The following is a 26211-nucleotide window of genomic DNA, read 5'->3' on the forward strand; positions in this document are numbered from 1 at the left end:
CTCAGCTGAGGAAATTGCCTCCATCAGACTGACGCGAGGGGACTTCTTCTCGAGAGTCCTGTCCACTGTGGGTAGCGCTATCTGGAACAGTTGGTTCCAGGATGTATAAGAAAAGTAGCTGAATGTGGGCTTGGGAGCAAGGCAGTAAGCAGCATTCTTCCATGGTTCCTGATTCCAAATTCCTACTGTGAGTTTGCTCCTGACTTCCCCCAAAGAGGAACTGTGGTCTGGAAATGGAAAATGAAATAAACACCTTCCTCCCCAAGTTGCTTTTGGTCATTCGACAGAAAGAAAACACTTGGAAACCCTGGCTGTCACCGGCAACTTCTTCACCATAATCTCTTTCTTTTTAATACTTAGGCACTGGGCTAAATGCTCAGTTTTAACTTCCTTAATTCTCACAACCATCTGGTCTGAGTTTGCTCTGCTCTTCCTATTCCTCAGACGAGGAAACAGAACAGGGAGGAATCCGCCTAGGTAAGTGGCATAGGGGGGTCCATGTTGTCTGGTGGGCTCATCTCCAAGGTAGCATCTCGGTGTCCACGGAGGTGGAGTGCAAAGGGTGGGCTGCTATGACCCATTGCTCAGCGACACAGATGAGTCCACCGCTGTCCCCAGATTTCAAGAGGGGAATCATAGCAGCAGGGAGCCGGCAAGAGAGAGGGTGGCAGAGCCAGGATCCATTGCCAAGGAGGTAGAAAAAGAGACCAATCTCTTGTACGTCGGCTTAGGCCATCTCAGGTGCCGCTGGGGCAGTCACACCTTCCGTAACATCCCGAGGAGATGTAAACCATGTGTCTCGACTGGGAGTCCATTCGCAGCACGCCTTGGCCAGTGGAGAAAGGATGGGGGCTGTGAGTTCAATGCATTCAGATCCAAACCAGGAAAAGCTCTACTTTCCATTCTGTGCCAAGTTTAACCCAGGGTGGCCTCAAGCTTCTGATGTCTGTCTCCAGGGAGGAAAGAAGGATGCTGAAACACATTTTTCTATGTTCTTTTTAGGAGCCTCTGTAAAACAAAGCTGCTGCCGCCTGGCCGAGCCTTGGGTCCGCAGGACTGTGGCCTGGTTCTGCTGGGGTTGGCCCGCCATTCTTTCACCGTCCTTAGGATGCTGTGGTCAAGCCTGGGGCTCTGGGGAACTGGTGAGCTTGGGAAGCCCAGTCCAGGCCGCTGGCTTCTCCTGAAGTTGTCGCTCACCATCAGGATAGTGGACTTCAGACCTTGAGGTCAGGGACGGCAATCCCGTCTCCCAACTCTGCATTGAAGATGACCCGCTTGTGGGAGCCTCATGGAGCAAGAAGCTCTCGCTAGTTGTAAAACTCCATTTACCCGTGAGGCTGAGGCCAGGAGGAACGGTGACTTTATCATGCCAGCCTTATAAGTTTGCTATTACCTCCCAAACCATCTTCCCAGAACGTTTTCGAGCTTTCAGTTGAATCCTCCTGAATTTATATTGCCCTTCTGTCAAACACCCAAGTGCGGCTAATTTGGATTTGCATAATTTGTCATGGCTTTCAATTTCTGCCCAACTCCAATTCTAATGGATTAGGTTTGCTCCCCAGTTACGGAGTATAGAAATGAGCTGTCCATATTTCTAAAAACGACTCCGGGACAGCGCTCCTTTGAGGCCACATCAATGGATCATTATTTTAGCTCGGAAGGGACCCTTGAGCAGTCGCATTGTTGGCTCGAGGCTCTGCTACTGTTCCTCCACTACAGCGGGGGAATTGCTTCTCTCACTCATGGATGCAGGGTGCGGAGTGTGGAGAGGAAGTAATAGGAAGACAGATCGGTCCTCAGGGAGGACCCCAAGAGGCACCTAACGTTTCCCAGTTTACCCATCCCAGGATAGTACCAACCCAAAGAAAAAGAATCAACACCATGAAGTAGATGCGACCCCAAGCTGCCACCCGAATCAAAAGTGGCCGTCCTGGAGCTGTGCTGAGCTGCAGAGCTTGACATAGCACAATTCAATCAAGCCAGCCTGTGGCTATGCAAGCAGAGCGAACACTTGTGATTTTAACCCTCCGAGCAAAGGTGTGGGCTGTTCTGTGACCCGCTGGAGTCATAACTGGACGGTAGAGTTACCAGGTGCAACTCCCATGTTTATTCATCTCTGGTCGAGCATACCTTTGGCTCTAAAGAGACCCAGCGATGCACAGGGTTCCTGACACACTCACCATCCACACCATCATGTAGGAGAAGGCTGCGATCCACAGCGTAGAGGAAGCAAACGTCACCATAAACCACTTCTCCCAGTGGGGTTTGTTGCAGTTGGGGACAGTGAAGTACAAGACGAAACTCAGTGGCCAGGTGAAAGCCCATTTCACGGTTTCCAGTTTGCCAGCTGTGGGGGAGAAACAAACAAAAAAGAAAAGGAAAGGAGCTAAGTATTATCATATACCTCTTTTCTTAAAAGGCTCATAAGGTTTTCCACCGCCACCTAAGCTGGACACACAAAACCAAACAGAAAGTGAGAGGTTATGTGCTGCCCACCTGCTGGTTAGCTCTTGTACTAACGGGGTCACTAGAGATAATGCTGGGCTGTTGGGGGATGCTAACAAATGGGCCAGGTGGGAGAAGATGAGAAAGGTACTCACAAAGGAGAGGTGTGTGGGCAGGTGTGTCAGTGTGGGGAGCTGGGAAGACCACCAGTCTGTTCTCCACTAATGGGTCCCAAATTACAGTGCCAGCCGACACAGCGCCACCTAATGAAAGTTCCTGGTGTTGCATCATGAGCTGAAAAGGGTTTGCAAATGATCTCTTGCATACTTAAAAAGTAAAAGGACAAGACGGTGGACCTGCCAGAGATGTCTGCCTCAACCATTCTGTGGTGATTGAGTATTTTCTTACCAGAAACACCCAGAAATGATTGTGAAGGTGACTATCCTGCCATGACTTCCTTATAACCTCAGATTTGACAAATATATTAACTGAAATCCTTTGGTTTTTTTTTTTTATGGTCCTACTCAACTTCTAATTAGCCTATGGGAAAAAGATACATATGCCCAGGTGTGACATCCATGCCAACAGAGACACAAAACATCTCCACCTTCCAGAAAGCTCTCTGTGATTCATTCTAGACAACCCTTACCCTGACTACCACAGATGAGCTATTCATCCCCAACTTCGGAGGAATTAATCACCGAGTAGTCTTTCTTTTTGCTTACCACGCTTGTTTGTAGATAAAAGTGTTATTTAATTGCCTGGAATAAGCTGGTATTGTTTATCCATTCCCCTGGGGCTGGACATTGGGTGGTGGTCATTTGTAGAGCACAATAATGACAGTGCCTATCAATAGCCTTGATTGGCTCTTCTGGAGAGCACGACCTTGTTCTGGTTGAAGATCTGCGGGGAAGCTCTCAAGCCATAGAGTGTGTGTGTTTACCTTTTTACTAAGGATTAAAAATAGTTTTCCAAAATGATTGAACAATCTCATATCCCCATCAGAGTTAAGGAGGTAATTTCTTACCTCCTTATTGTGAACAGTGATTAATATAAGGCTTAATACAATTTATTTTATCTCTTCAAACCATGTGCAATCTATTTCACGTTACCCCTTACTGGCCTCTAAGTTGTTCTTTCTTTTTTCTTTTTCTTTTCTTTTTAAAAAAACTATGTAGAAGAGGCACCTGTCATTGCTGGCACCAGTTTGCCCTATCAGATGCCCTATCCTTATAAGGAGGGTGTGGCTTCCTCATCAGACAACACTGGGGTGCAGGCACTCTCTGGTTTAGGAGTTGAGTTGTTGGATCTCTGTGTTGGTTCTTTGTCTGTTTTCAACTTGACACATGCTAGGGTCATGTGGGAATCAGGGGCCTCAATTGAGAAAATGCCTCTCTCAGATTGACTTGTAGACAAGCCTTTCTTTGTGGTGAAATTTTCTGATTAATTACTGATGTGGGAGGGTCCAGTATACTGTGGTCATTGCCGCCCATGGATAGGTGGTCCTGGGGTGTGGAATAAAGTAGGCTGTGAAGACATGAGGGGTGTTGGGATAATCTTTTCTTACACTGTGTGAAGATGCTTCTGTTTTACCTCGCCTGCCTAAGACATCTTCTGATTGGTTTAATAAAGAGCTGAACAGCCAATAGCTTGAAAGGAGAGGATAGGCGGGACTTCAGGACATAGATAAGAACTCTGAAAAAGAATCTGAAACGGGGGATTCGCCAACAAGTCATGCAGAAGTTGGGTGGACGGTACTGAGGAAAGGTAATAAGCCACAAGGCAGAATATAGATTAATATAAATGAGTTAATTTAAGTTTTAAGAGCTAGTTAGGAACAAACCTAAGCTAAGGCCAAGATTTCATAAATCATAAAATGTCTCCATGTCATAATTTGGGGAGCTGGGGATCCAGAGTGAGTCTGACTGTAGGAGGGCAAAATGAAAAAAATGTTTCCCCCTGGCCTCTGCTTTAGTTTCTGCCTCCAGGGTCTTGCTCTGCTTGAGTTCTTGCTTTGGCTTCCCTTAATGATGGACTCTGATTGGGACATGTAAGCCAAAAAAAAAAAAAAAACAAAAAACAAAAAACAAAACAAAAAAAACCCTCGTTCCTCCTTAAGTTGGTTTTGATTAGTGTTTCATGGAAACAGAGCTAGAACAGTTACTCCAACTCTCCAGATCTTACGTTTATTATTTGTAAAGTGTAGATCCAGTAACACTGAACTCACAGAGTTCTCGGGTGGATTAAAGATGAGATATTAATGAGAGAGGTGAGGGTCCCCCCTTTCCCTGGGGCCACCAGGCATGTCTTAAACATTGTTAAAAATCTGTTAAAATGACTCCTAATGGCCATGAAACTCTTATTGTAAGCTTTACTTCCAGGGCTCATTTTTCTGTACATAAGCAAAGACAGAGAGGGAGTGGGCAAGTGACTAGCCAGCTAGTAGCTCCTGGACTCTCTGTGCTCTCCTGGCTTCCTGGAGGCCTTATGGTGGCCACATCAGCTATTCGGACAACCAGACACCAATGGTCCCAGCTAATTGCTGCAGCTCCTAAAGATATAGCTGTAATAGGGCTGTTTCAAATCTCTGCACAGGCATTTTGCTATTGCAAGCCTCCCTGAACTTTAGATGACAATGTAGACATTTCTACCTAGGCCAGAGAGGGAGCATATACTCTGCAGATCCAGCAAAGATCTGCTTGTGACTGGCACACATACAAAGCCTTCGAACTGCATGCAAGTGTACGCGTTGTTTTGTGATGGGCTTCCAGAGGTGATCTTTGGGTCCTATGCGAGTTCTTCATTTGGGCATCAAGGCTTTACCTAGCTGGAGCTCTAGGGGAACGCTCTTGCTGGCATTCCAGCAGGGGGAAAGAGCCACAGAGACAGAGAAAGAAAGAGACCACCAATCAAGGGTTACAAAGGAACAAGTAAATAGGACAAGCAATGACCTCAACTTGGCTCTCTAATATTCCTCAGAAACTAAAAATGAGCGAGAAGATGAGGTCATGACATGGGACTCAGAGAGCAGGGAGGATGGGGTTGATTAGAGAAAGCTGCCCACAGTGTGAGCGGGTGCCACCAAGGTCCACGTTCCCCTTCATGGTTTTCAGCTGTTGTGGTTTGGCACTGGCGGATTAAAAAAAAAAAATCAGGAAAAGGGTTTCACTGCCCTGAAACTGTACAGTCACATGCTGTATCCTTATTCCTTAGTCACATCGACCCTAAAGGTAGAAATACAGAGAGCAGTGTCTAAATTACGACTTCAAGCACAAGGTAACAGATTTCCTTCCTTGAGCAAAACAAGCAGCACAGAAAAGGGCTTTGAAAATGACCTGGAGGGGGAACGGAGCAGGAAGGCACACATTTCAGGAAGCTTTGCCGCCTGGTCTGTTTCTGAGTGGGAGGGAGTACGCTCCTTTCCCAAGTCAGCAGCATTTCTGGACATTTTCAATACTTTGTTCTACCCCTATTTGTTCCAAATAGAGCCCTAGGGGATATGTTTATTTGTACTCTTAGAACATAAGTGTTGGGTGCCCTCTAAGCCATTTTGCACCATTTTGTGCCAGGCTAGGACACAGCATGAATTAAAAAGCACACTTCCTTTCTGTGGAGGCCATGTATTTGTGGCGATGTGACTTCACATAAGTCAGCCAGTAACTGGGAGACAAAGCCAGGGTGCCAAGTGTCAGAGGCCTTTGCAAGGTCTTGCTTTGGAGTTCTGTTGCTGACTTTTAAGAACGCTTAGGTCAGGCAGAAAGTAAAAGAAACTGAGCAATGTTTTAGACTTATAATAAATATTCATTTCTGTTCTGATTGCAGGGAAAACAAATACACAAGTTTATGATAGGAAAAAAAATCCAGCTAGCAAAATACTTGGACTTTCTTTAAGTGGGCTGCTTATGGAAACGTGTTTACCTACATACACACCTCTGTTTGTAGGCAGTAAGGCTTTCTTCACTCAAGAATATATGTATATCTATACGTAGGTGTATAGATACATGCACTATGCATAGCTGTATATATAATGTGTATGTATTTAATGCACAGTCCCACGGGCTAAATTCCATTTGCATCTATAATATAGTTCTAATACATAATATATAGTTATAATACAAATGTATATGCACATGGTAGTCTTAATGACTACTAAGAAACAGGCACAGGGCAAATGCACATGCAGGATGAACTGCTGCACAGAGGGACGGTTCAGGTGGGGCACGGCAAGACGATGGGAGGTTCCAGGCTGGAGCTTGATTTCAAACATAGGTACTGTTTCTGTAATTTTCCATTTAATATTTTTAGACCATGGATGGGTGGCTGTGGGTGACCACAATTAACCGCAAATGAGTGAAAAACCACAGATGGGGAGGGACTGTATGTTTCTATGGTTTTTTTTTCCTATTGAGATAATCTACTAACTAGAAGCAATTTAACTTTGGCAGGCCTACAAGAATCTGGGCGGTATTTCTTTATTAGATTTGGTAAGTGCCTATCAAGGCTCCTGTCTTAGGGAAGCGGCGGGGACTCAGAAGTGGTTCTGCTTTGAGTTGGCCTTGTTACCAGCCTGACCCCCTGGATACAGGGAGAAGCGCTGCAAGGCCTTGCACCTGAAAACAGCACAGGACTGGAACTCCAGATTCACAGCCGCTACGAAATGGGCTTTCAGGCTGACCACACAATACTCGCTTGGGCGACCCTCCGGCAAGCTCAGCCTGCCCAGGGCAACTGTACACACTAGTTAAAATTTCAATGTCTGTGAGTGGGAACTGGACCAGTACAGGCTTCATGAAGCAGACAGAATCTTCCTGAAGGTCTAGCAAGGACACAGAATTCTTTGGGTTTGGTCCACATGTTCTGCTAATGGGTGGGGGTGAAAGACAGTGGAACATTCAAGGACACGCCCTACAAGCCAAGGGTCTGGAAGCTTTTATATGTCTTGCCTCTACTCTTCCGGCATGCCAAGGCCAGTCCCTGGCCGGTCCCAGGGGCTAAGGCCCCAAGGACTAGCTTTTGCATGGGTCTGTGTTTCCTGCGGATGCTGCTCTTCAGAGAGTGGGTTGTGGAAGATGCAGCATCCGGAACAGAAGCAAAGGGAGGAAGTGAGAAGAAAGGAACTTAGGATGCATCCACCAGAGCCATCTTGGGCAGGGTGTTTCCAGCCCGGATGAAACCCCAGAGAAGTACCTCTACCCGTAGACATGTGTCAAGTGCATTTCTACCTCAGAACAAAGTGTCCTGCAGCGTGAGTAAGAGACGAAGAAAGGGATGTCGAACCACAAAATGCCTTTGCCCCAACCCTTGCCCATGTGCCTGCATCTTTGAATGTTTCACAACACAGCCCTGGCCGCTGCAGACACTTCCTACAGATACACTGCCGCTCATCAAGAGTTTCTTTCAGAATTGAATAATAAAAAGGCAGCCAAGTGAAGACCGTCTTCCCAAGGACCCCCAGGTCTCTCCCTTCCCAAGGCGAGATCAAGGACCTCTTACAGGGCGGGTCGAATGGCGTGTAGGGTCCTTCATCATCATCGTCATCCTCCTCTTCCTCCTCGTCGTTCTCGTTGTTCTCGTTATCTTCGTTCTCATTCTCTGTCTCATTGTCAGCCTCAGCAATGACGTCATCCCTCCGGGTGCCATTCACACCCCTGTCCGGGGCACCGCTAGGCCCTGTCCCGTTCTCCACAGTGTGCTTAACTGGGATTTTGATGGCCACTTCGGATTCGCCGTTGGCATATGCCCTGCTGTTTATCAGTCTCTGTCTCTGAAAACAGAAAGTGATCTGTCACTATAGGCAGAGGGATGGAAAACACGGGCAGGGAGGTCTTCCCTAGTGATGCATCCACAACACTCTGGAGTCAAGTGTTAGGGAACTTCACCAAAGCAACAACGGATTCAGACAATTTCCTTTGGGGGCGGGGGAATTAAGCTGTTATGACCCACTGCAACTTTCAAATTCCCTTTGGGAAAGTTTCTACATCCGGGGTGGACAGTCCTTTGACATTTGCGCACTGTGACATTATCTTTCTTCTCCAGGCTGTGGGAAGCCCTTTTCTATATTCCAGAAGCTAAAGCATCGGATGGGACTATGGTTGTGAGGTTGCCACTGCAGGGGAGGGCAAAGGCCAGGGGCGCTGGCTTGTTTTAAACTATGGTAACTTTTCCTTAGCAATGTGGAGACAAGTTTACAAGGCAGAGATTTATTCAAATGGAAGAAAACAGGTCCTGGCTGGGGATACGGCTTAGCTGATAGAGTACTTGTCTCACAAACATGAGATGCTGGGTACAATTCCTAGTGAGTGATAGCGCAAGCCTGTAGACCCCAGCACCCACAAGTTCAAGGTGCTCCTTGGCTACATAGTGGGTTTGAAGCCAGCCTGGACTATGTGAGACCCTGTTAAAATTTTTTTAAACTGTTTTTTTTTCTCATTAAAATAAAGCGGTAAGTAGAGGGAACTAGGTTATGTCTCCCGATACACTGAGGAGGGGGAGAGGGCTCTGGCACAGATGTTTCTGGGGCAAAGATGCTGGTAAGGGCCTGAGGGTTGGCTACGGTTCAACTCTCAGCCAGGTGCTGCATCTTTTAAATCAGAAGGCAATGGCCCTTTCCCCTCTGCCCCCTTCCCTCCCCTCCCTTCACTTCCCTTTCTTCACTGAACTTTTCCAGATACCTCATTAATCAACATGCGACTGGCCATGGAGAGCCGGGTCTTGGGAGGGAAGTGGCTTGTGATCATAATTCGAAGGCCAGCCTCAGAGAAAGAAAGCTGGTGTGGGTAGGCCGACAGCAGCTCGTCCACCATGATCACTGACGCTTTGCGGTGGAAATTGGCTAGGGAAATGTGAGAGAGAAAATACAATAGCGTGGAGTCCAGGAGAGAGCCATTCACTCATTCCTCTTCCTATTGTTTCTTCCTAACCCACTCCTTCACACCTTTGCACCTGTTCATCCATCAGTCCGTTGGTCCTTCAATCCATCCATCCATCCATCCATCCATCCATCTATTCATCATCCATCCATTCATCCATCCATCCATTTACCCATCTACCTATCCACCCATCTATCCACCTATCCATCTCTATCCATCCATCCACCCATCCACCCATCCAATCCACTTACCTCTTCTCTCTTTTCTTCTCTTCCTCCCCCTATTTCTCTGCCTTCCTTATCACTCTCCCCTCTTCTCCTTTCCCACCATTTTCTTCCTCCCTTTTTCATTCTTTCCTTCCTTGTATCTATCCATTGAAGGTTGTAATGATCAAAATTAGGGGTCATATTTAAATCATGGGTCATTTTTAATAGTTCATTTGAAATAACTTGAGACTATTCAAACACTGAGAAGTCTAAATTTCACCCATTTTACAATTGGATCTAGGTTTCAGTTTTTTTTTTTAAAGAGAAAACAATGTTTTGTTATCCCCAACAAAGGGCCATTAGTCAATACTGCCTCTGACAGCAGAGATGAAGAGGAGAGCATCTATGAGGGCTGAGCCAGCTCCCACAGTATCACAAGACAGTGACAAACAAACAAACAACAAAAAATGGTTCCTGTAACCTTCTAAAACAGTCTCAGACATGTCCCAGTATGCCCAAAGACAGAAAAACTAAAACATCAGCCAATCAAAAACATATTAATGTAACTGCTGCTTGTTTAACCAATCATGCTTTAGATGACCTAACTGTTCCGGAAATTCCCCCAGATGCTTAAAAGGGCCTGCACCCTTTTGTCCCTGGTCATCGCCATTTTCTACAAGTGAATGACCCTGGATACAAATGACCCTTTGTTTTTGCATATTATTGTCTGGGGTCTCCCTATAGCGTTTTCTCGAACCCCTACAATACAACTCATCAATATAGCAAGAATGAGCAGAGTAAAAGAAGTCTTCCTTGTCCACAAAGAGTTATTTTTTGTCCCACTAAGATCTGGGTCACAAGAAAGACCCCAATAATCGTTGATAACCCATCTTGCCCATGCATAGTAACCCACATGCACTGGAGAGCTGACTTATGTTCCAAGCAGAGGTTGTGGTGTGGGTATGTGCACACTCCTGCAGGCATCCCATGAGCAGAGGGAACAAGGGGCGAGCTGCCCACAATGAAGAGGATCAGAGTTCAGGAGAAGACTTCAGACGAGTCTTGCACACTATGAAACATTCCACCCAGGCCTGAGGCCTCCCTCTGTGGAAGAGCACTGTACACTCATCATTCACAGGCCCACAACTATAGCTTCTCTTATCATCCCTATTTTCCAGGCCATGAAACCATGAAATGATCTCGCGTAGCATTAGCATTATTACCCCTCCCTGCTCTGTGTGTGTGTGTGTAGCGTGTGTACGTGTGGATTCACTTGCCCGTATGGGTGTGGAGGCTAGACGTTGGTGTCAAGATATTTTCCTCAATTCCTTTCCCACTTTAGTTTTTGAGAGCATCTTTCTTACTGAATCTGGAGCTTGCAGTTTCAGATAGACCGGTAGATTAATAGACTCCCAGTGTCTTCTTGTTTATATACCTCAACACTGATGTTACAGACACTGTGTGTGTGTGCTGGGGATGCAAACTCAGGTCCTCACACTGTGTGACTAATACTATGACCACCAAGTCATCTCCCTAGCCCCAGCATTAATATTATTTAGCTTTTTTGCCCCCCCCCCGAGTTCCTTTTATGGTTATAAAGTACTCAGAGGAGAGAGACTAAAGAAAACCCTCACATGGAATGGTACTAAGTAACACCAGAGTTTTTCATTAAACATACATATAGTCCTTCAGAAAAAAATATATCAAATATATAATTTCACAATATAATAAATTATCAAGAATCTAAAGTCAGAGATAAAGTTGAAAATAACCTGTAAAGTTTCTAATTTATTCTTTGTTTTTTTTCCTTTAAGTGACCATGTGGGACACATTTCAAAGAGAAAATTAAAAAAAAAGAAATGCATTCATAGCAAAACATGAAATTTTTCTATGCCTCTTACAAACAATGTTATTTATCAGAGAATAACATATTGTTTCCCGTGCATAATGACGGTTTTGTAAGAGCCTATTAAAGAGAAGAATTACTTTGAAAACAAAGGTAATTTTTTCTCTCCTGCTGTATCTGAGTTAATGTAGTCTGAAAGCGAATTTGGATGTATGTGATGATAACTACAATGCCTGCTACCAGGACGCACTGTGTTAAGCTCTTCTGCATATGTAACTGGCCCTGCTCATTGCAGGGCCATTTCACAGTCACGCCACCTTCACAGTACCTCAAAACCTCTCTTCTCTCCTGGCTCTGCTGGCCCCATGTGCCCAGATAACCTTCCTAGAATGGGTTCCCTGGGAATTTCAATGGATCCACGTATGGCCCACGGGGCAGGGCAGGAGAGCCGGCTCTTCTCTGTTTTCTCAGGGCCACCGGAATGCTCGGCTGTGGCTATGTGCCAGGTAGACAGACTCGCAGTGCAGGCCCCATCCTGGGCTCAGGACCTGCTATTTACCTTTCTTAAGGAGCACCACAGTTGCGTCGCAGTTGCTGCTGTCATCGATTTCAGCATTGTTGGCCAAGCCGTTGACCATGTTCCCTGCACCCTTCGTTCTCCTTTCGAAGCACTGATGGATGCACGCGTTGTATCTGAGCAAGCACAAGCGGAGAGAATCTATCAGTGCCTGTGCCTTCCTTTCTGCGACTCCACAGCGTCCTCCCTGAGATCTTCCTGGTTGGGTACAGCTAGTGAGGTTCCAGCATGGGGCATGGTCAGCATGCTACAGCTGCCTGGTCATCTAGACCTACTTTGGTTTCCCACAGTTAGAGATTTTTATTGCTAGGATCACGGTGACTGTGTACCCTCACTTTAGGTTCAGGTGGTTTATGGCTATGCCAGCGTTCTAGGCTCCAGTGCTCTGGAGTGATGGTCAGGGAACACCACACAGCGCCTCTGGCATGCCCTAGGAGACCAGCACTGAAGGGAAGCAGTATTTACAGGTTGCTAGAATGGCTTGGGCAGAAAAACGTTCGGTCCTTTTACTCCAAAGTTTCTCAGAGGAATTCTCAAAATCCCAAGGGCAAAGGAAAGGCAGTGACAGGGATTACAGAGCACCATGGGCCACTATGGCACCTTCTCTCACTCAAATAATGCTTATTGGTCACAGTATTAACTCCTGAAGCTGCACCTCCACCCAGTTTGACTTCCGGTCCTCCACTAGAATTCAGGCTAGGCCAGAAGTCACTTAAAACCTATTTCATTCTGTCCTTCATTCCTTTTGCTCCAAGACCAGGAGGCCCCTTACTGTCCCCTCCTGCTGCATTCTTGTGCCGGGCTTTTCAGTCAGTACCTCTGTGGGGGCAACAGTCGTGGGGGTGGGTGAGGGTGCTCTGCATTTGAACTTTCTCTCGCATGCACCCCTTCTCGAATTCTCTGGAGCCTGTGACTGTTCCTTTTTGGCACCAGGGAAAACAGGGAACTAAACAAGAGTGATAGACGTAGGCTCTGAAAAGGGACCCAGTCAGTCCATCCTAGATTCTCAGGATGCCTACGTGAATAGAATCAGAACACCACTATACTGTAACGGCACCGGATGTGGAGCATCAGTGGCTGCCACCACCACTGCGGGAAGGTGATCTAGACATGCGATGCACGCCGATACACTTCAGTCTGATTCAAATCAAATGTGGACATGCAGGGCACTCAGAGAATAAAGGGACTGGCTTTGGTATGTCATGGAACTGGAATGTAGTAACAATCCAAGCCATGGGCATCTCTGTAGGCAAACAACCAAAGTAGGCCTAGGAATAAACTGCATGGACAAACACACATACACACGGACAGCCCAGGGAAGTGGCTACAGGCAGGAAGAGCTGCAAAGCAGGCTGCTCCCAGCTATAGTAATTTTGAACATCATTCATGTGGATTCTGACTTGAGAAACATTTAGGATATTTATGAGACCCAAGGAAAACTGAGCAGCAGGACAGAACAACACTTCTGAAAGTTGGAATACTCAGTGCCTATTTGGGATATTGAGAAATTATCATTTGTTTTAGGTACAATAATAACCATGGCTACTGTAAAAATGAGTCCTTTTAGAAACACATGTTGAAATATTCAGGGTGAACCATGAAACGATGCCCGGGACTTCAAAATTACACAGAGGGAGGGGAAACAGATCCACACGGAGCAAGGTTGAGCTGATGGGTTGGGGGCTTAAGGTGATCACGTGAGGCTTGTCATTCTGTCAATGTTTGCTTATATTCAAGATTCCCCTAATAGAAAGGCTTTCTAGGTTCAGCATGACTACCTTTCCCTGTATCAGGGAGAAAAGCAGTGGCTTCTTTTACAAGGTCTCACTGTGCATTCCCAGGGTAATCCGGAATGTTCTATACAGAACACATGACTTTGGGCTGGCAATCCTCCTGCCTCAGAAGTACTGGAATTCAAACCAGATCTAGCTGGAAGCAGTGTTTGTGCTATCTTAGAAACCATTTTCCCCATAAAGATATCAACTTGCACAAGGGTTTGCTCTCAAAGGAAAATATTATTAATTGGTTGGGATTTTAGTAACAGGATAAAAGTACCATACAATGAAAGTTTTAAAAAAAAATTTAGTGTTCAGTGATGACTTTTTTGTTTTTTTTTGTTGTTGTTTTGCTTATTTTATTTTTTTTAAAAAGAAAAACTCCTTTTTTTTTCATTTTTACATACAAATCTCAGTTCCCACTCCCTCCCCTTCGCCCATTTTCTTCATGCCCCCCTCACCTCCCATCCACTCCTCCGAGTAGGTAAGGCACATTGTTTTGGGGAAGGTCCAAGGCCCTCCCTACTACATCTAGGCTGAGCAAAGTATCCATCCAAAAAGAATAGGTTCCCAAAAAGTCAGTACAAGTAGTAGGGATAAATTCTGGTGCCACTGCCAGTGGTCCCACAGTCTCTCCCAGCCATACAACTGTCACCCACATTCAGAGGGTCTAGTTTCATCCTATGCTGATTCCTTCCCTGTCCAACTGGTGTTGGTGAGCTCCCATTAGCTCAGATAGACTGTTTCAGTGGGCGTCCCCATCATGGTCTTGACTTCTTTGCTCATATTCTCACTCCTCCCACTCTTCAGCTGGACTTTGGGAGCTCAGCCCAGTGCTCCACTGCAGGTGTCTTCCTCTCTTTCCATCAGTTGCTGGATGAAAGTTCTACGGTGACATTTAAAATATTCATCAATCTGACTAGGGCAAGGCCAGTTCAGGCACACTCTCCTCTATTGCATAGGGTCTTAGCTGGGGTCATCCTTGTGGATTCCTGAAAATTTCTCTAGTGCTGGGTTTCTCGTTAGTGCCATAATGGCTCCCTCAATCAAAATATCTCTTTTCTTGCTCTCATCTCTGTCCTACCTCCATTTCGACTATTCTGTTCCCTCAAGTTCTCCCTCCTCATCCTCTCCTCTTCTTTTCCTCTTCTACCCTTTCTTTACCCCCTAACCCCATGCCCCCAGTTTTGCCAGGCGATCTTGTCTATTTCCCTTTTCTAGGTGGCTCTATATATGTTTCTCTTAGGGTTCTCCTTGTTACTTAGCTTCTCTAGGATCATGAACTATAGGCTCCATATCCTTTGCTTTACAGCTAGTATCCACTTCTGGGTGGGTATATAAAGTGCTCATCTTTCTGGGTCTGGGTTACTTCACTCAGGATGTTTTTTTTTTTTTTTTCTAGTTCCAAGTGATGGCTTTTTTGAAACCCGATATGACAGTGAGAACTAACTGGTTACACCCTGTCCAGATAAAGAACCAACTGAAGTAGGAACTATTACTCATCTTATTTTGGAGAGGAGGAAACCAAGATTAAAATGGCAGAAAAATCTAGTCACATTCCCAAGGCTACTCAGTGGTGGGTGAGAGCTGTCGCTAGGGGCTAACGAGAAGCACTTAACTCTAATCCACGAGACCATATGGCCTCATCTACAAAATTTATCCCAGAGAAGGGACCAGGGTGAATAAAGGTTAGTCTTTGCCAAGGCTGCATGTGCCATGTATTTCTCTTTCTACCTATTTGGCCAGTCAAAATGGCTTTTGAATTCTCAGACAGAATGTTTCAAGTCAAACAAGCTATCTACCCAGGAGGCAGTTGAAGAGTCTAATATATGCTGTTGGGTTTTCCTCCCTCCCATGACTGTGGCACTGTTTTATATTTTTAATTGAATGTTTTAAATTTTGTGCTTGCACCCTGAAGCTATTTTATTGTGAAGCGTGCAATTTTATAAATCAGATTTTATAAAACCCAATGATCAGAGCCTCTGATTGCAGAGAGGGGCGGCTAAAGAGCAGAGATTTCTATTTAGAACTTGGGATGGAATTATGCAGAGAATTCCGTGAGAGCAGGAGCTGTTATTTGCAATTTTATTTGTGTCCTGCTGGTCTGAACATCTGGAATGGTGGGAAAGCTGAGGCCTCAGCAAAAACAAACTTCTTTGAGCTGCTAAATATGGTGTGACTCAGGGTAGAGGTTCGCTTGTTACCTTAATGTCTCCATGTATGACCTGCAATTTGTAGCTTTGTGGTGACTGGGTCAGAGGGTTCAGTGGCTATTGAAAGCCTGTTAGTAAAATTCCTCAACTCCCCTTTCCTTTAGATTCCAGCTGTGTGTGAAGAGCAGCCACCTCATTGTACAAAGCCTCCATCAAATGTATGTTGGCATACATAGCTGTCAGAACCGGGGTTGGAGAACCCAAATGCTTAGCACAGAAGAGACACTGTATGGCATTTCTGCATCATCGCAGGATCAGTTTCTCAAAAAGAAGAGGATTCTTGACTCTCAGAACCCAAATTTAGAGCTTCCAAAAGAATTTCTAAGGAAGGTGAACTAATGAGTGCACAGTGAGGATGTCTTCAGCGATGGTCACTGCTTCCTCCCAGCCTTGGTCAGCTTCCTCCCAGCCTTGGTCAGCTTCATGGCTTCAGCCCTCATCAATGTCTAACCTGCAAGCTCATGAGAGACTTCTAGCTAGGATCCTCCCACTGAAGCTGCTCTGGGATTTCTAATTCTCAGTTAATACGTATCTGTGGTTTTTGCCACTAAGTTCTGGGATAATTTGTTACACAGCAACAGACGATACATGGGGAGTAGTGGAAGACTGTGCGGTTTCAGGCTCTTAGCTCTCATCTCATCATCCCAAACCCAGCATAGAAACACAACATGGTGGGTTTCGCTTGCATCCTAATAAAAGCCAAAAGCATGACTGCCGATCCTGATCTGGCGATCCTGAAGAGAAAGGCAGGTTCTAGAGAGTTCTTCAATGAAATATGGAAGTGTTGATTTTGTCATCAAATATGAGTCAGAGGATCATTTTTTTGATTCCTAATAAAAATGATAGAGATGCCCAACAGTCACTGGGTGTGTGGTGGTGGACTCTGACTCTGAGTCCCACCTCCCACCTCCACTCTTCTTTCTACAGCCTCACACAGCATGGCAAGTGTTTTACTTACTTCATGATGACAATATAGATGAGGTACATCAGCACAAGGACTAGGGATTCCCACCTGCACAGGACAAAGTACAGTTAGTGACAACAAGCCCAACAGTCGAGCCATGCCAGCCGGCACTGGAGGTATCTGATGTTAAGGGCCAGGATGGCAAGGTAGACCAGTTACACGCATTCCCAGTCTATGCAAGTGCTTTATGTTGCATAGATCCTTCCTTCTCCCCTGAAGGGAAGATGCAGCTCTGCTGTGTGCTCACCGCAAAGGGCTCTAGGGAAGGTGGCAGGCCCTTGAGCATACAAGTGCTTGCATGAGTCTGCTGTGGTTTACTCACTACAGTTATCCAGACCTTACTAAGAGCAGGCACACCAGAGGAACAGAACAGGGGGGTGGTGGTAGTGGTGGGGGCTGGAGGAGGGGTTGAATGTAGAAGGGTGTAACTAGAAAGAGACAGGGAGAAGAAAGAGACAGAGATAAACAGAGTCAAGAGGAGAGTCAGGTAGTGTCAAAGACAGCAAGGCAGCGATCTAGAACCTTCTTGGGTGGGAAGGTGCCCGGAAGTCTAAGACTGAGTGAGAGGGAGCTGAGCATGATGGACACAGGCTTATGCTTATCATTCATGAAAGGGCACTACACAGTGGGTTCTAGGTCAGTGTGGGCTACAGAGGAGACCCTGCATCCACAATGTAAAAGTAGAAAACCCAAACCAATGCAAAAAAGGACAAGAGGTGAAACAGCCAAGAGAAAGGAAGGAAAACAACTGAGCCAATAGGAATGTCCTCACCTCTTAGGATTGCAATTGAAAAAACTTCTTTATTTGGTAATCTCCAGTTAAAGCCCAGGGGACTTGGTTTTTGGACCCCTGTTTAGCCACAGGATTAAACTAGCTGAAGGAGGGAGCATGTTTGGCTTGGAGAGAAGGGGATTGGGGAGGCCTGAGGAGGAAGTTGCAGGTCCCTTAGTCTTTCTTTTATCCCAGAGAAATTGTCTGGCCTGTATATATAGGGATTTGTGCTGTTATGTTTATAAAAGGATGGGGAAATTCAGGTGGTTTTGCCTGGGGGAGGGGCTCGAATACAATAGGTTACAGCAGAGACACCTGCACACTCAGGCTTAGAAACCCGCCCAGCAGAAGAATAAAAAAATGGCGGTGCATGTATGCAGGTCATTTATCCATAAACATGAATATAACTGTATTGTTTGCAGAAAACATGGATGAGACTAGAGGTCATATCAAGAAAAATGAGCCATACTCAAAAAGACCAATATTACGTTTTTTTTTCTCATATATGAAATAGAGATGAAAAACAAGACATAAAAGTAGAAGTGAAACTCACAGTTGGGAAGGGGGCCGTGGAGGGCAGAAGGGGCCATGGATTATAATGGGATGAATGAGATCAAAGTATATATGATATATACATGTATAGGAAAGTAATAATGAAGTTCATTATTTTATGCAACCAATACAGACTACCTAAAATGGGACCAGTCATGGAAACCCTGAGTCCATACAGAGTTCTCCCATGCCTCCCTAAGACTGATTTTACAATATGGTTTTATCTAAGTAGAAAGCACTTGGGGCACGGGAGGCCTTTGGGCATCCCAACTGTCCCAGGTTCACACAGTCCTTGGCTCCAGTCTCCAGGAAGGTGCCTTTAGTCTGAACCCCCTCCTCCACCCACTGTATCACTCCTCAGCAGGCATACATGTGAAAGGAACTTGGTGGCTAGGTCATTCTAGAGAAAGGTGCATTATAATAGACACAGTGTGAAATCACTGGAAAAGAACCAAATTCAGTGGTCAGTTCTCTCTCTTCTTCCTTTTTCCTTTCCTTTCCTTTCCTTTCCTTCCCTTCCCTTCCCTTCCCTTCCCTTCCCTTCCCTCCCCCTCCTCTTCCCCTTCGCCCGCCCGCCTGCCTGCCTGCCTGCCTTCCTTCCTTCCTTCCTTCCTTCCTTCCTTCCTTCCTTCCTTCCTTCCTTCCCTCCCTTCTTTCCTTCCTTCCTTCCTCTTTTTCTCATGTGGTAACCCAGACTGCCCTCAGATTTGTAACCTTTCTACCTCAGCCTCCAGAGTGCTAGGATACAGGTACGGATCACGATGCCCAGGTTAAATCCAGTACTTGCTAAACACTTTTATTTATAATCGTTCTCATTCTTTGAGTTTTTTTTTTTTAAATTCAAAACAAGCCCTTCTTAAGCTTCTTGACCATTTTTCAGGATCACAAGAGGAGAGACCCGATTTCTGTCTACATTGCTGGTTTCCTTTGTGGGCTTGCCAAAGCCTTCCCTAACACACGGGCTGTCGAAGCTTCTTTGGTGGCCCCATTCCTTTAGCTCCTTTGCCTAGCTGATCACCAGGGGTCTTCATTGTTCCCTCTGGGAAGGAAACACATACCCTTCCTAAGTGTTGTGAGCATCTCCAAAGGACCTCTGATAACACATCTACTGCCGGTCCACTAACCAGTGAGAACCATTCGTACCTCCATGCTGGATGTAGCTCCTGACAGGCCCCTAGGAGGAGCTGGAGACATTCTTGGACAGTTTCCCAGAGCTACTTCTGTCTCCCATTGTCACAACTTGAGGAATTCAGAGGAAGAAACCAGAAAACCACTCTGGATATTTTGGTTTCTTCTCCAGCCTCTGGAATCTTGACACACATTTCCTGATGCTGTGGCCCTGGCTTACCTGCTACCACGGATCCACAGACCTTGTCTTAACAGAGGGGTTTCTCATGTCTTCAGTTTTAAGCATCTTTACAAATATTACCTAATAGAAGGCTATTCCCTATCCCTTGCCCAGGAATAGAACTCTACTACATCAAGGCAACAAGTGACCTCAAGAAAGGTAAGTCCCACCTTCAGTTCCAAGGATCACTAGCAATTAGTCTGAAGTTGTAATTGTTAGTCCTTTCCTGGCCATCATCTCACCAAAGATATGTAAGATAGAAGGGTCTCAGAAAGGCATTGAAGCCTTTTATTCTTCCCTCTTGTCTTGAACACTGATGTGATGACTGGAACCACAGAAGCCATTTTAGGGCTATTAGGGGAAGGGCTGGGAAAACATCCATGGTGCATCTGAGATACACGATGGGTATGTTTGTTTGTTAAAACCATCTTCTACTAAGAGACTCTCACTGATTGCTGGCTCCCACTTCTTGCTTGAACATTGAGCACACGGCTCAAGAATTGGTGAACAATTGGCTTCAAGAATGGTGAAGAAATCTCATTCAGGTATGGCCGGGACATCTGGCTTTTGTATACAGTTAGTCCTGCTTGTCTGCAGGTTCTACCTCTGTCACTCAAGCAACTACAAGTTGAAAATATTCTTAAAAAATTTGTCTTTACTGAACATATATAGTTGCTTTTACCATCACTCCTCTCATGGTGACTTGTAGCATCAACGTGACACAATCTAGAATCACCTGGGAAGGATGTCTAGGTTGGCCTGTGTGGAGGATTATATGAGTTCATGAGAAGAGATGCCCACTGTGGGTGGCATCATTCCCTGGGCAGTAGATCCTGGACTGCACAAGGATGGAGAAAGTGAGCTTCACACTAGAATGCACGCACTATTCACTGTTCTCCGTTTCCAACTGTAGGTTCAATGTGACCAATGCTCTTAGGATTCCGATGCTGTGACTTCCCCGCTAGTCTGTCCTGGGACTGGCAGCTAAAATAAACCTCTTCTCCCCAAAGCTGCTTTCGTTGTGGGTATTTTTCTTTTTATAGCAATGGGAAGTTAAACAAAGACAATTCCCTGAATAACCTAGTGTAACACTATGCAATACATGAGAACACTTCAACCCTGCTATTTAAACATTTGCACTGCATTGGGTATTAGTGATCTGGAGGCGTCTTAAAGCATACAGAAGAAGGTGTGTAAATACCATGGCATTTTACATATGAACTGGGACAATAGATTCTGGTATCCTCAGCAGTCCTGAAACCAGTTCTTCACAAATCCTGAGAAAGAACTGCATTTATATTTGACAATATTCATTTCCTAAAGAGCGCTCTTGTTTCAAAATCAACACGGTTGCAATCAGGGTCCTTCTGAAAAATCTCAAATGAGTTAATCACCTGTCTTAACCTCTCTAAGTGCTGCTGGACTATCCTGTAGCAAGGGTGGAACTCAGTTTGTGAAGTATCACCAAAACCCTGCTGTGCTTTTGCTGTGCACACTCCAGAGTCTGGTTTTAAGGAGAGAGAGATCAGCTCCTGCCCACATCCAGAAAAAAAAAGTCAATGCTTCGTAGGTAGAAAGACAGGGGAAGCAAACAGTAAAAAGCATCTTCAAATTCAATCAACGTATTTTGCCTTCCCTGGAAGCCCCAGAGCAGCAAAGGCCAGTGGTGCAGATTTTAATTTCTTGGCCTCACTCATATGAGAAATTCTTTCTGTTAGCCCATGCATGCAATAACAGTGGTTACACAACAGGCCAGTACTCTGAGAATGATGGGACTCCAGGCCCTGGGAGCCTGTGGCTCAGATCTTTGGAAGCAAAGACACCCCCATAGGGCTAGCATCAAGCCGCATTCCCTTTGTAACTCATGCATCTGTGACCCTCCTGACTCCACACTCCTGACTCCATGTACAGGCCTGCTGGTGCTTAGACTGCAGGCACATATGGTCTGTTTCTTTGTATAATCTAGAATCCCCTGTGATAGGATTTAGGCTTTATCACAGCAGAAGTTTACCAAAGATCTCCCTCCCTTCCTCCCCCTCCCCAGATACACACACACACACACACACACACACACAGAGAGAGAGAGAGAGAGAGAGAGAGAGAGAGAGAGAGAGAGAGAGAGAGAGAGACTAGGTTTGACCAAGAATGCCCACCCCCTATAGGCTCATATATTTGAATGCTTGGTCATTGGAGAGTGTCACTACTTGAGAGGGATTAGGAGGTGTGACCTTGTTGGAGTAGGTGTGGTCTTATTGGAGGAAGTGTGTCATGGGTGGGGGGTTGGGGATAGATTCAGAAGCCCAAACGAAGCCCAGGGGCTCTCTCTTTTCTTCCTTCTGCCTGCAGATCCAGATGTAGAACTCTCAGCTACCATGTCTGCCTGCGTGCCACCATGATTCCCACCATGATGATAAAGGAGTAAACCTCCGAGAGTTGTCTTAGTCGTAGTGTTTCATCACAGCAACAGAATGGTGACTGAGACACCTTTGGAATGAAGAGGAAATTAACTCAGCTACTAAGACATGCTAGGTATCTTAAAGGGCTCAGTGAGGGTGTCAGCCAAAGGTCGTTTATCCGGACATCTGCGTTCGTCTCTCTCTGCCATGGTTCTCATGCAGCAGGGCGATGCTTTGAGAGCACAAGCGAGGGCTTCCCACCCTGGGGTGGCAGCTCCCCACCCTGGGGTGGCTCTTTCCAGCCCCGGTGGATAGCTGCTGAGAGCAGCGGTGACCCTGTTACAGTGCTGCCCTCTGGAACAGCACCCTTAGCTGACCTGGGATCTGGAGTGCTCCTAGCCATTCTGACCTCCTTCATGCTTTTGATCACAATTACTTAAAAAGACTTCTTAATTTTTTTGTGAATACGTATGGAGAGCATGGGTCTTTTAAAAAATAGAGTGTATGTATTATATTATAGTCTGCATTTTTAATGATTGGGTTTTTCAAACATTTCACAAGCTTTTTTTTTAAGGAAAGGAGAGATAGGTCTTAGAGGGAGTCAACAACATATCTCCTCATGCTGGCATAACTACCCTCTGACAGTTCCCATCACTGAGGTAGGCCTTGCCACCCTCAAGTTCTGGACGCTGGAGAGCAATTCTTAGATAGAGGCAGAGCCCCTAACCAAGGGTTAGAACAAAGCTGAGAACGTTTCGCTGAAAGTGAATTCTCTGTCTCTTTTTCTAGCTCACTCCTAACTCAACATAATGCCGTGGAAGTTTCTAGCGACAGAGTCCCTCCTATTTCTTACAAGTTTTTCATTTTCTTCTGCTTATGCAGATCAAACATTTGGGGGGAAAACTAACACGAATGCACAGGACACCTAATTTCTATTACCATTTCAAACATACTGGACTTGCTCAGAACTCATTTTGAGAATGGGGGTTTGAACAGTTGGTCAAAATGCAAATATCCCTCTGTATTTTTAATTGAACCACATCCTCTAAATCACCACAGCCTCAGAACCACGAGTTGCCTTTTAGAGTCTCAGCAGCACTTTAATGGGATAACCGTCCGTGTTGTGCTTGGATCCTGACTCCTAAGGGGTCACTGAGGTTTGGAATATTGAACTTGGTTTACCTCCTGCTACCTACAGCTCAGATCTGGAATGTTCCCCCAATGGCCAGAATACTAAAGAATTGATTCCCAGCTTGATGCTGTTGGGAACTAGTAGAAGTAGGGGCCAAGTGAGAGGTCCTTGGGTGTGCCCTGGAAGAAAACAGTGGGACCCCTCCTTCCCTTGCTTTCTGGTCATGGGTGAATGGTTTTGTTTTGTTTTTCCAAGCATTCCCTTTTACCATGATGAGCTAGCAGAACATAGGCTGGAACCCTTCAAACTGGGAGTAAAAATGAACTTTTTCTCTTTATAAGTTGATTGTCTATGTACTTTGCTGTGATAATGGAAATCTGATTGACAAGGATATAAAAAGATTAGTCAAACGACAACTAGGGTTCAGCTATGGCTGACTATGGAAGAACACAGAAAATTGACAGCATCCATCCTCCACAATAAAAACATACAGATATGAAGATATGAATCCCATCACCCCAGCAGCCTGCAGCCCAAGGGAAAAGCTAAGTAAAAGGTAATTTGATGTCTTTGTTGAAGAAGAATGGGCAGGTCCTAAGAAATTCTTGTTGTTCCAAGTTGTCCTGACATTTCTTTCCTTTTATAAATCAGAATTATTGACTTATTTGTGTGTGTGTGTGTACTGTGTGCACATGCGCATGTACATGCTAGGTGTCAGTGTGGAGGTCAGAGGACAACTTGTGTAAGTCAGTTCTCTCCTTCAGTCACATGGCTTCCAGATATTAAACCCAGGCTGTTGGCATTAGCAGCAAGTACCTTTACCTGTTGAGCCATCTTGCTGCCCTGTTCCTTTTCTAAACCTCATCTCCAGCCTACAATGCATTTGGCTCTGTGTCATAAAAAGGTACAATTAGAAGGAACAAAAATGTACTTACCAAGAAACTTTTTCATCATAAATGAACTGTGAAAAAAAAAAAGAAAGTCAGTTAGAGACATGTGCACACATGTGCACATACAGTATTTTAAGATGATGTGCTGCCAGTGCTTGCTGTTGGCATGGTGACATTCATGATTGGGCTGGAACGCCAGGTACCTGTGGGCAAACTCTACAGTCTTTGACTACTGATAGTGGAAGGAGAATTGTGTGAAGATTGAGGTGGGTGAGGGTAGGAAGGAGAAGCCAGGTGATTCAGGTCACCCTTCAGTTTCTGTCCCCAAATGGAAGGACTGGGAGAGATGACTCTGCATTCTAAAACAAGAAACATCATAGAACTTAGGTCTACAAGGGGAGGTAGAAACTTGGCAGGTACTTTCAAATTCTGACCCTTTAGGTACCATGAGTCACACTTCTGCACATCTCAGATTTGATGTAAGCACTTTACATTCCGTACAATAGTGTCCTAGTTGTCCCCTTTTATTCCCAAGGGAGCCCTTCTATCACAACCAGAAGTGTGTGTGTGTGTGGGGGAACAGCAACCCTAAGCATCTCATACAGAAAGTAATCTTGAGACAAGTGAACGGCATCAAACTGTTTGCAGACCCTGGGCACTGTTGGCTTCCCAGGCCTTGTGCCATGGTCTGCCTCCTGTCAAGGGAGGAAGCTAGGGAAGGTCAGAAGCAGCGAAGGAAACAAGTGACAAACTGAGATTTTATTCCCATCTGTTGGGACCAATAGAGCGTCTATAACAAAGTTTAAACAGTTACTTTCCAGCCAACACTACCTCAGATCAGTTCCCATTTGGGGGAAACTAAACAACAATCAAACAAAATAACAAGTGGACTAACAAAATCTTTACATATGGAAACCAAATTTCATAAAGCAGAAATAATTTCTGGAGTTGTTCAACCCATTGTGGAATTGATACCAGAACTCGGGCCTGGCTCTGATTTTGAACCTCTTTTCACGACACACTTATCTGCCTACAGGACTCATTGGACCCACAAAGGGTGTGCCTGTCACAGATGCAGGAAGCCATAGAAATGGCTTCTATAAGGATGGCGATCTTTGAGTAGCACTCTTCACGAAGGCAGAGGCCTCTGGAGCCTCTAAGACAGAGGGTGCAGGACAACCTAGGTATCCAGTGTCAGAAAGTCATTAAGCAAGATGGGAAATGTAGCTAACAATGCGGGCACTGCTTTGGTCCCCAGAGAGTCTAATAATCTCCAGTTGCGCTGAGACACAAAAGTCACCTCAAGGACAGCCCACACGGCTCACAGAAGCTCTTCCTGCCATGGTAAAGGTCTAAGGAGAATAGCCAGGAGCTAGGAGTCATGCTTATTTGTAACTGGTTCTTTTTAACAAGCTGTTAAAAAGAAAGAAAGAATGTTGCTTCGTTGTTTTGTTACTCTGTCTCTGCCATCAAGTTCAACAAGTTGACATCTGGATGAGAATGTCAAGCCAGAATGGGGGAAGGATTGGAGGAATCAAGCAAACAGTCCCATGATGCAGGCTGGATGGTATGGAACTCACCCCCTGGAAAGACTCATGGTTGCTTGACATAGTTGCTAGGATTAACAAATTGTTATCATGAAATAATGGAACAGAACCAATTATTTAAGATGGAAAAATTTTTATTAAGTACTTAATTCAATATTAGTCTCAGCAATGGGGAAGAAACAATTACTTCAGACTTACTCAAGAGAATATGAGACTCCAGGAGAGTTTATTAAACCAGGACGATTTAATTCTCTCCCATCAGAGAAGGCAGGCGAAGGCGCTATATGGATGCGGCTTTTAGGGAGCTTGTATTCTGTAAGAGGTTCTCCACAGATGGGGGCATAGATCCTACAAAAGCAGTCACTGGGAGTTGACTGGTCTTGGTACAGAGACACAGGCATCCTTTAAGAACGTTTCAGGAACAGCTGTGGGTTGGTACGCTGTTAACTATTGATTATGTAAAGAAAAAATAATAATGGGGCTTTATTGTACAAAGATCCTCGCTGTGGCTTGAATGTAAAACTTCTCCCACAGATGTGTATTCTTAAACAGCGGGTCCCCAGCTGGAGCTGGAGGGGGTACAGAGCCTTTGGCACGGTGGCCTGGCTAGCAGAAGTGAGCCATTGGCCTTGCAGGTAATGTCTGCTTCTGCTTCTGGCCCAAGCTCTCTGCCTCCTGA

At 45.4% G+C, this 26211-nt stretch overlaps 1 protein-coding gene across 2 annotated transcripts in view; it reads right to left on the reverse strand.

Moving 5' to 3' along the window:
- Positions 1–26211, reverse strand: part of Slc24a3 (solute carrier family 24 member 3) — a 478272-nt gene that overhangs the window by 25285 nt on the left and 426776 nt on the right. For both annotated transcript variants that reach the window (XM_087911151.1, XM_087911152.1), the window contains exons 8-13: positions 24031–24056; positions 16890–16943; positions 11926–12059; positions 9117–9277; positions 7939–8209; positions 2181–2347 (exon numbers count right to left, since the gene is read on the reverse strand). In XM_087911151.1, coding sequence (XP_087767277.1) covers positions 2181–2347; positions 7939–8209; positions 9117–9277; positions 11926–12059; positions 16890–16943; positions 24031–24056 — 813 coding nt within the window. The remainder of the gene's footprint in view (positions 1–2180; positions 2348–7938; positions 8210–9116; positions 9278–11925; positions 12060–16889; positions 16944–24030; positions 24057–26211) is intronic.

Source organism: Myodes glareolus, chromosome 10, assembly GCF_982192425.1.
Source record: "Myodes glareolus chromosome 10, mMyoGla1.1, whole genome shotgun sequence".
In the NCBI taxonomy this organism is placed as follows: Eukaryota; Metazoa; Chordata; class Mammalia; order Rodentia; family Cricetidae; genus Myodes; species Myodes glareolus.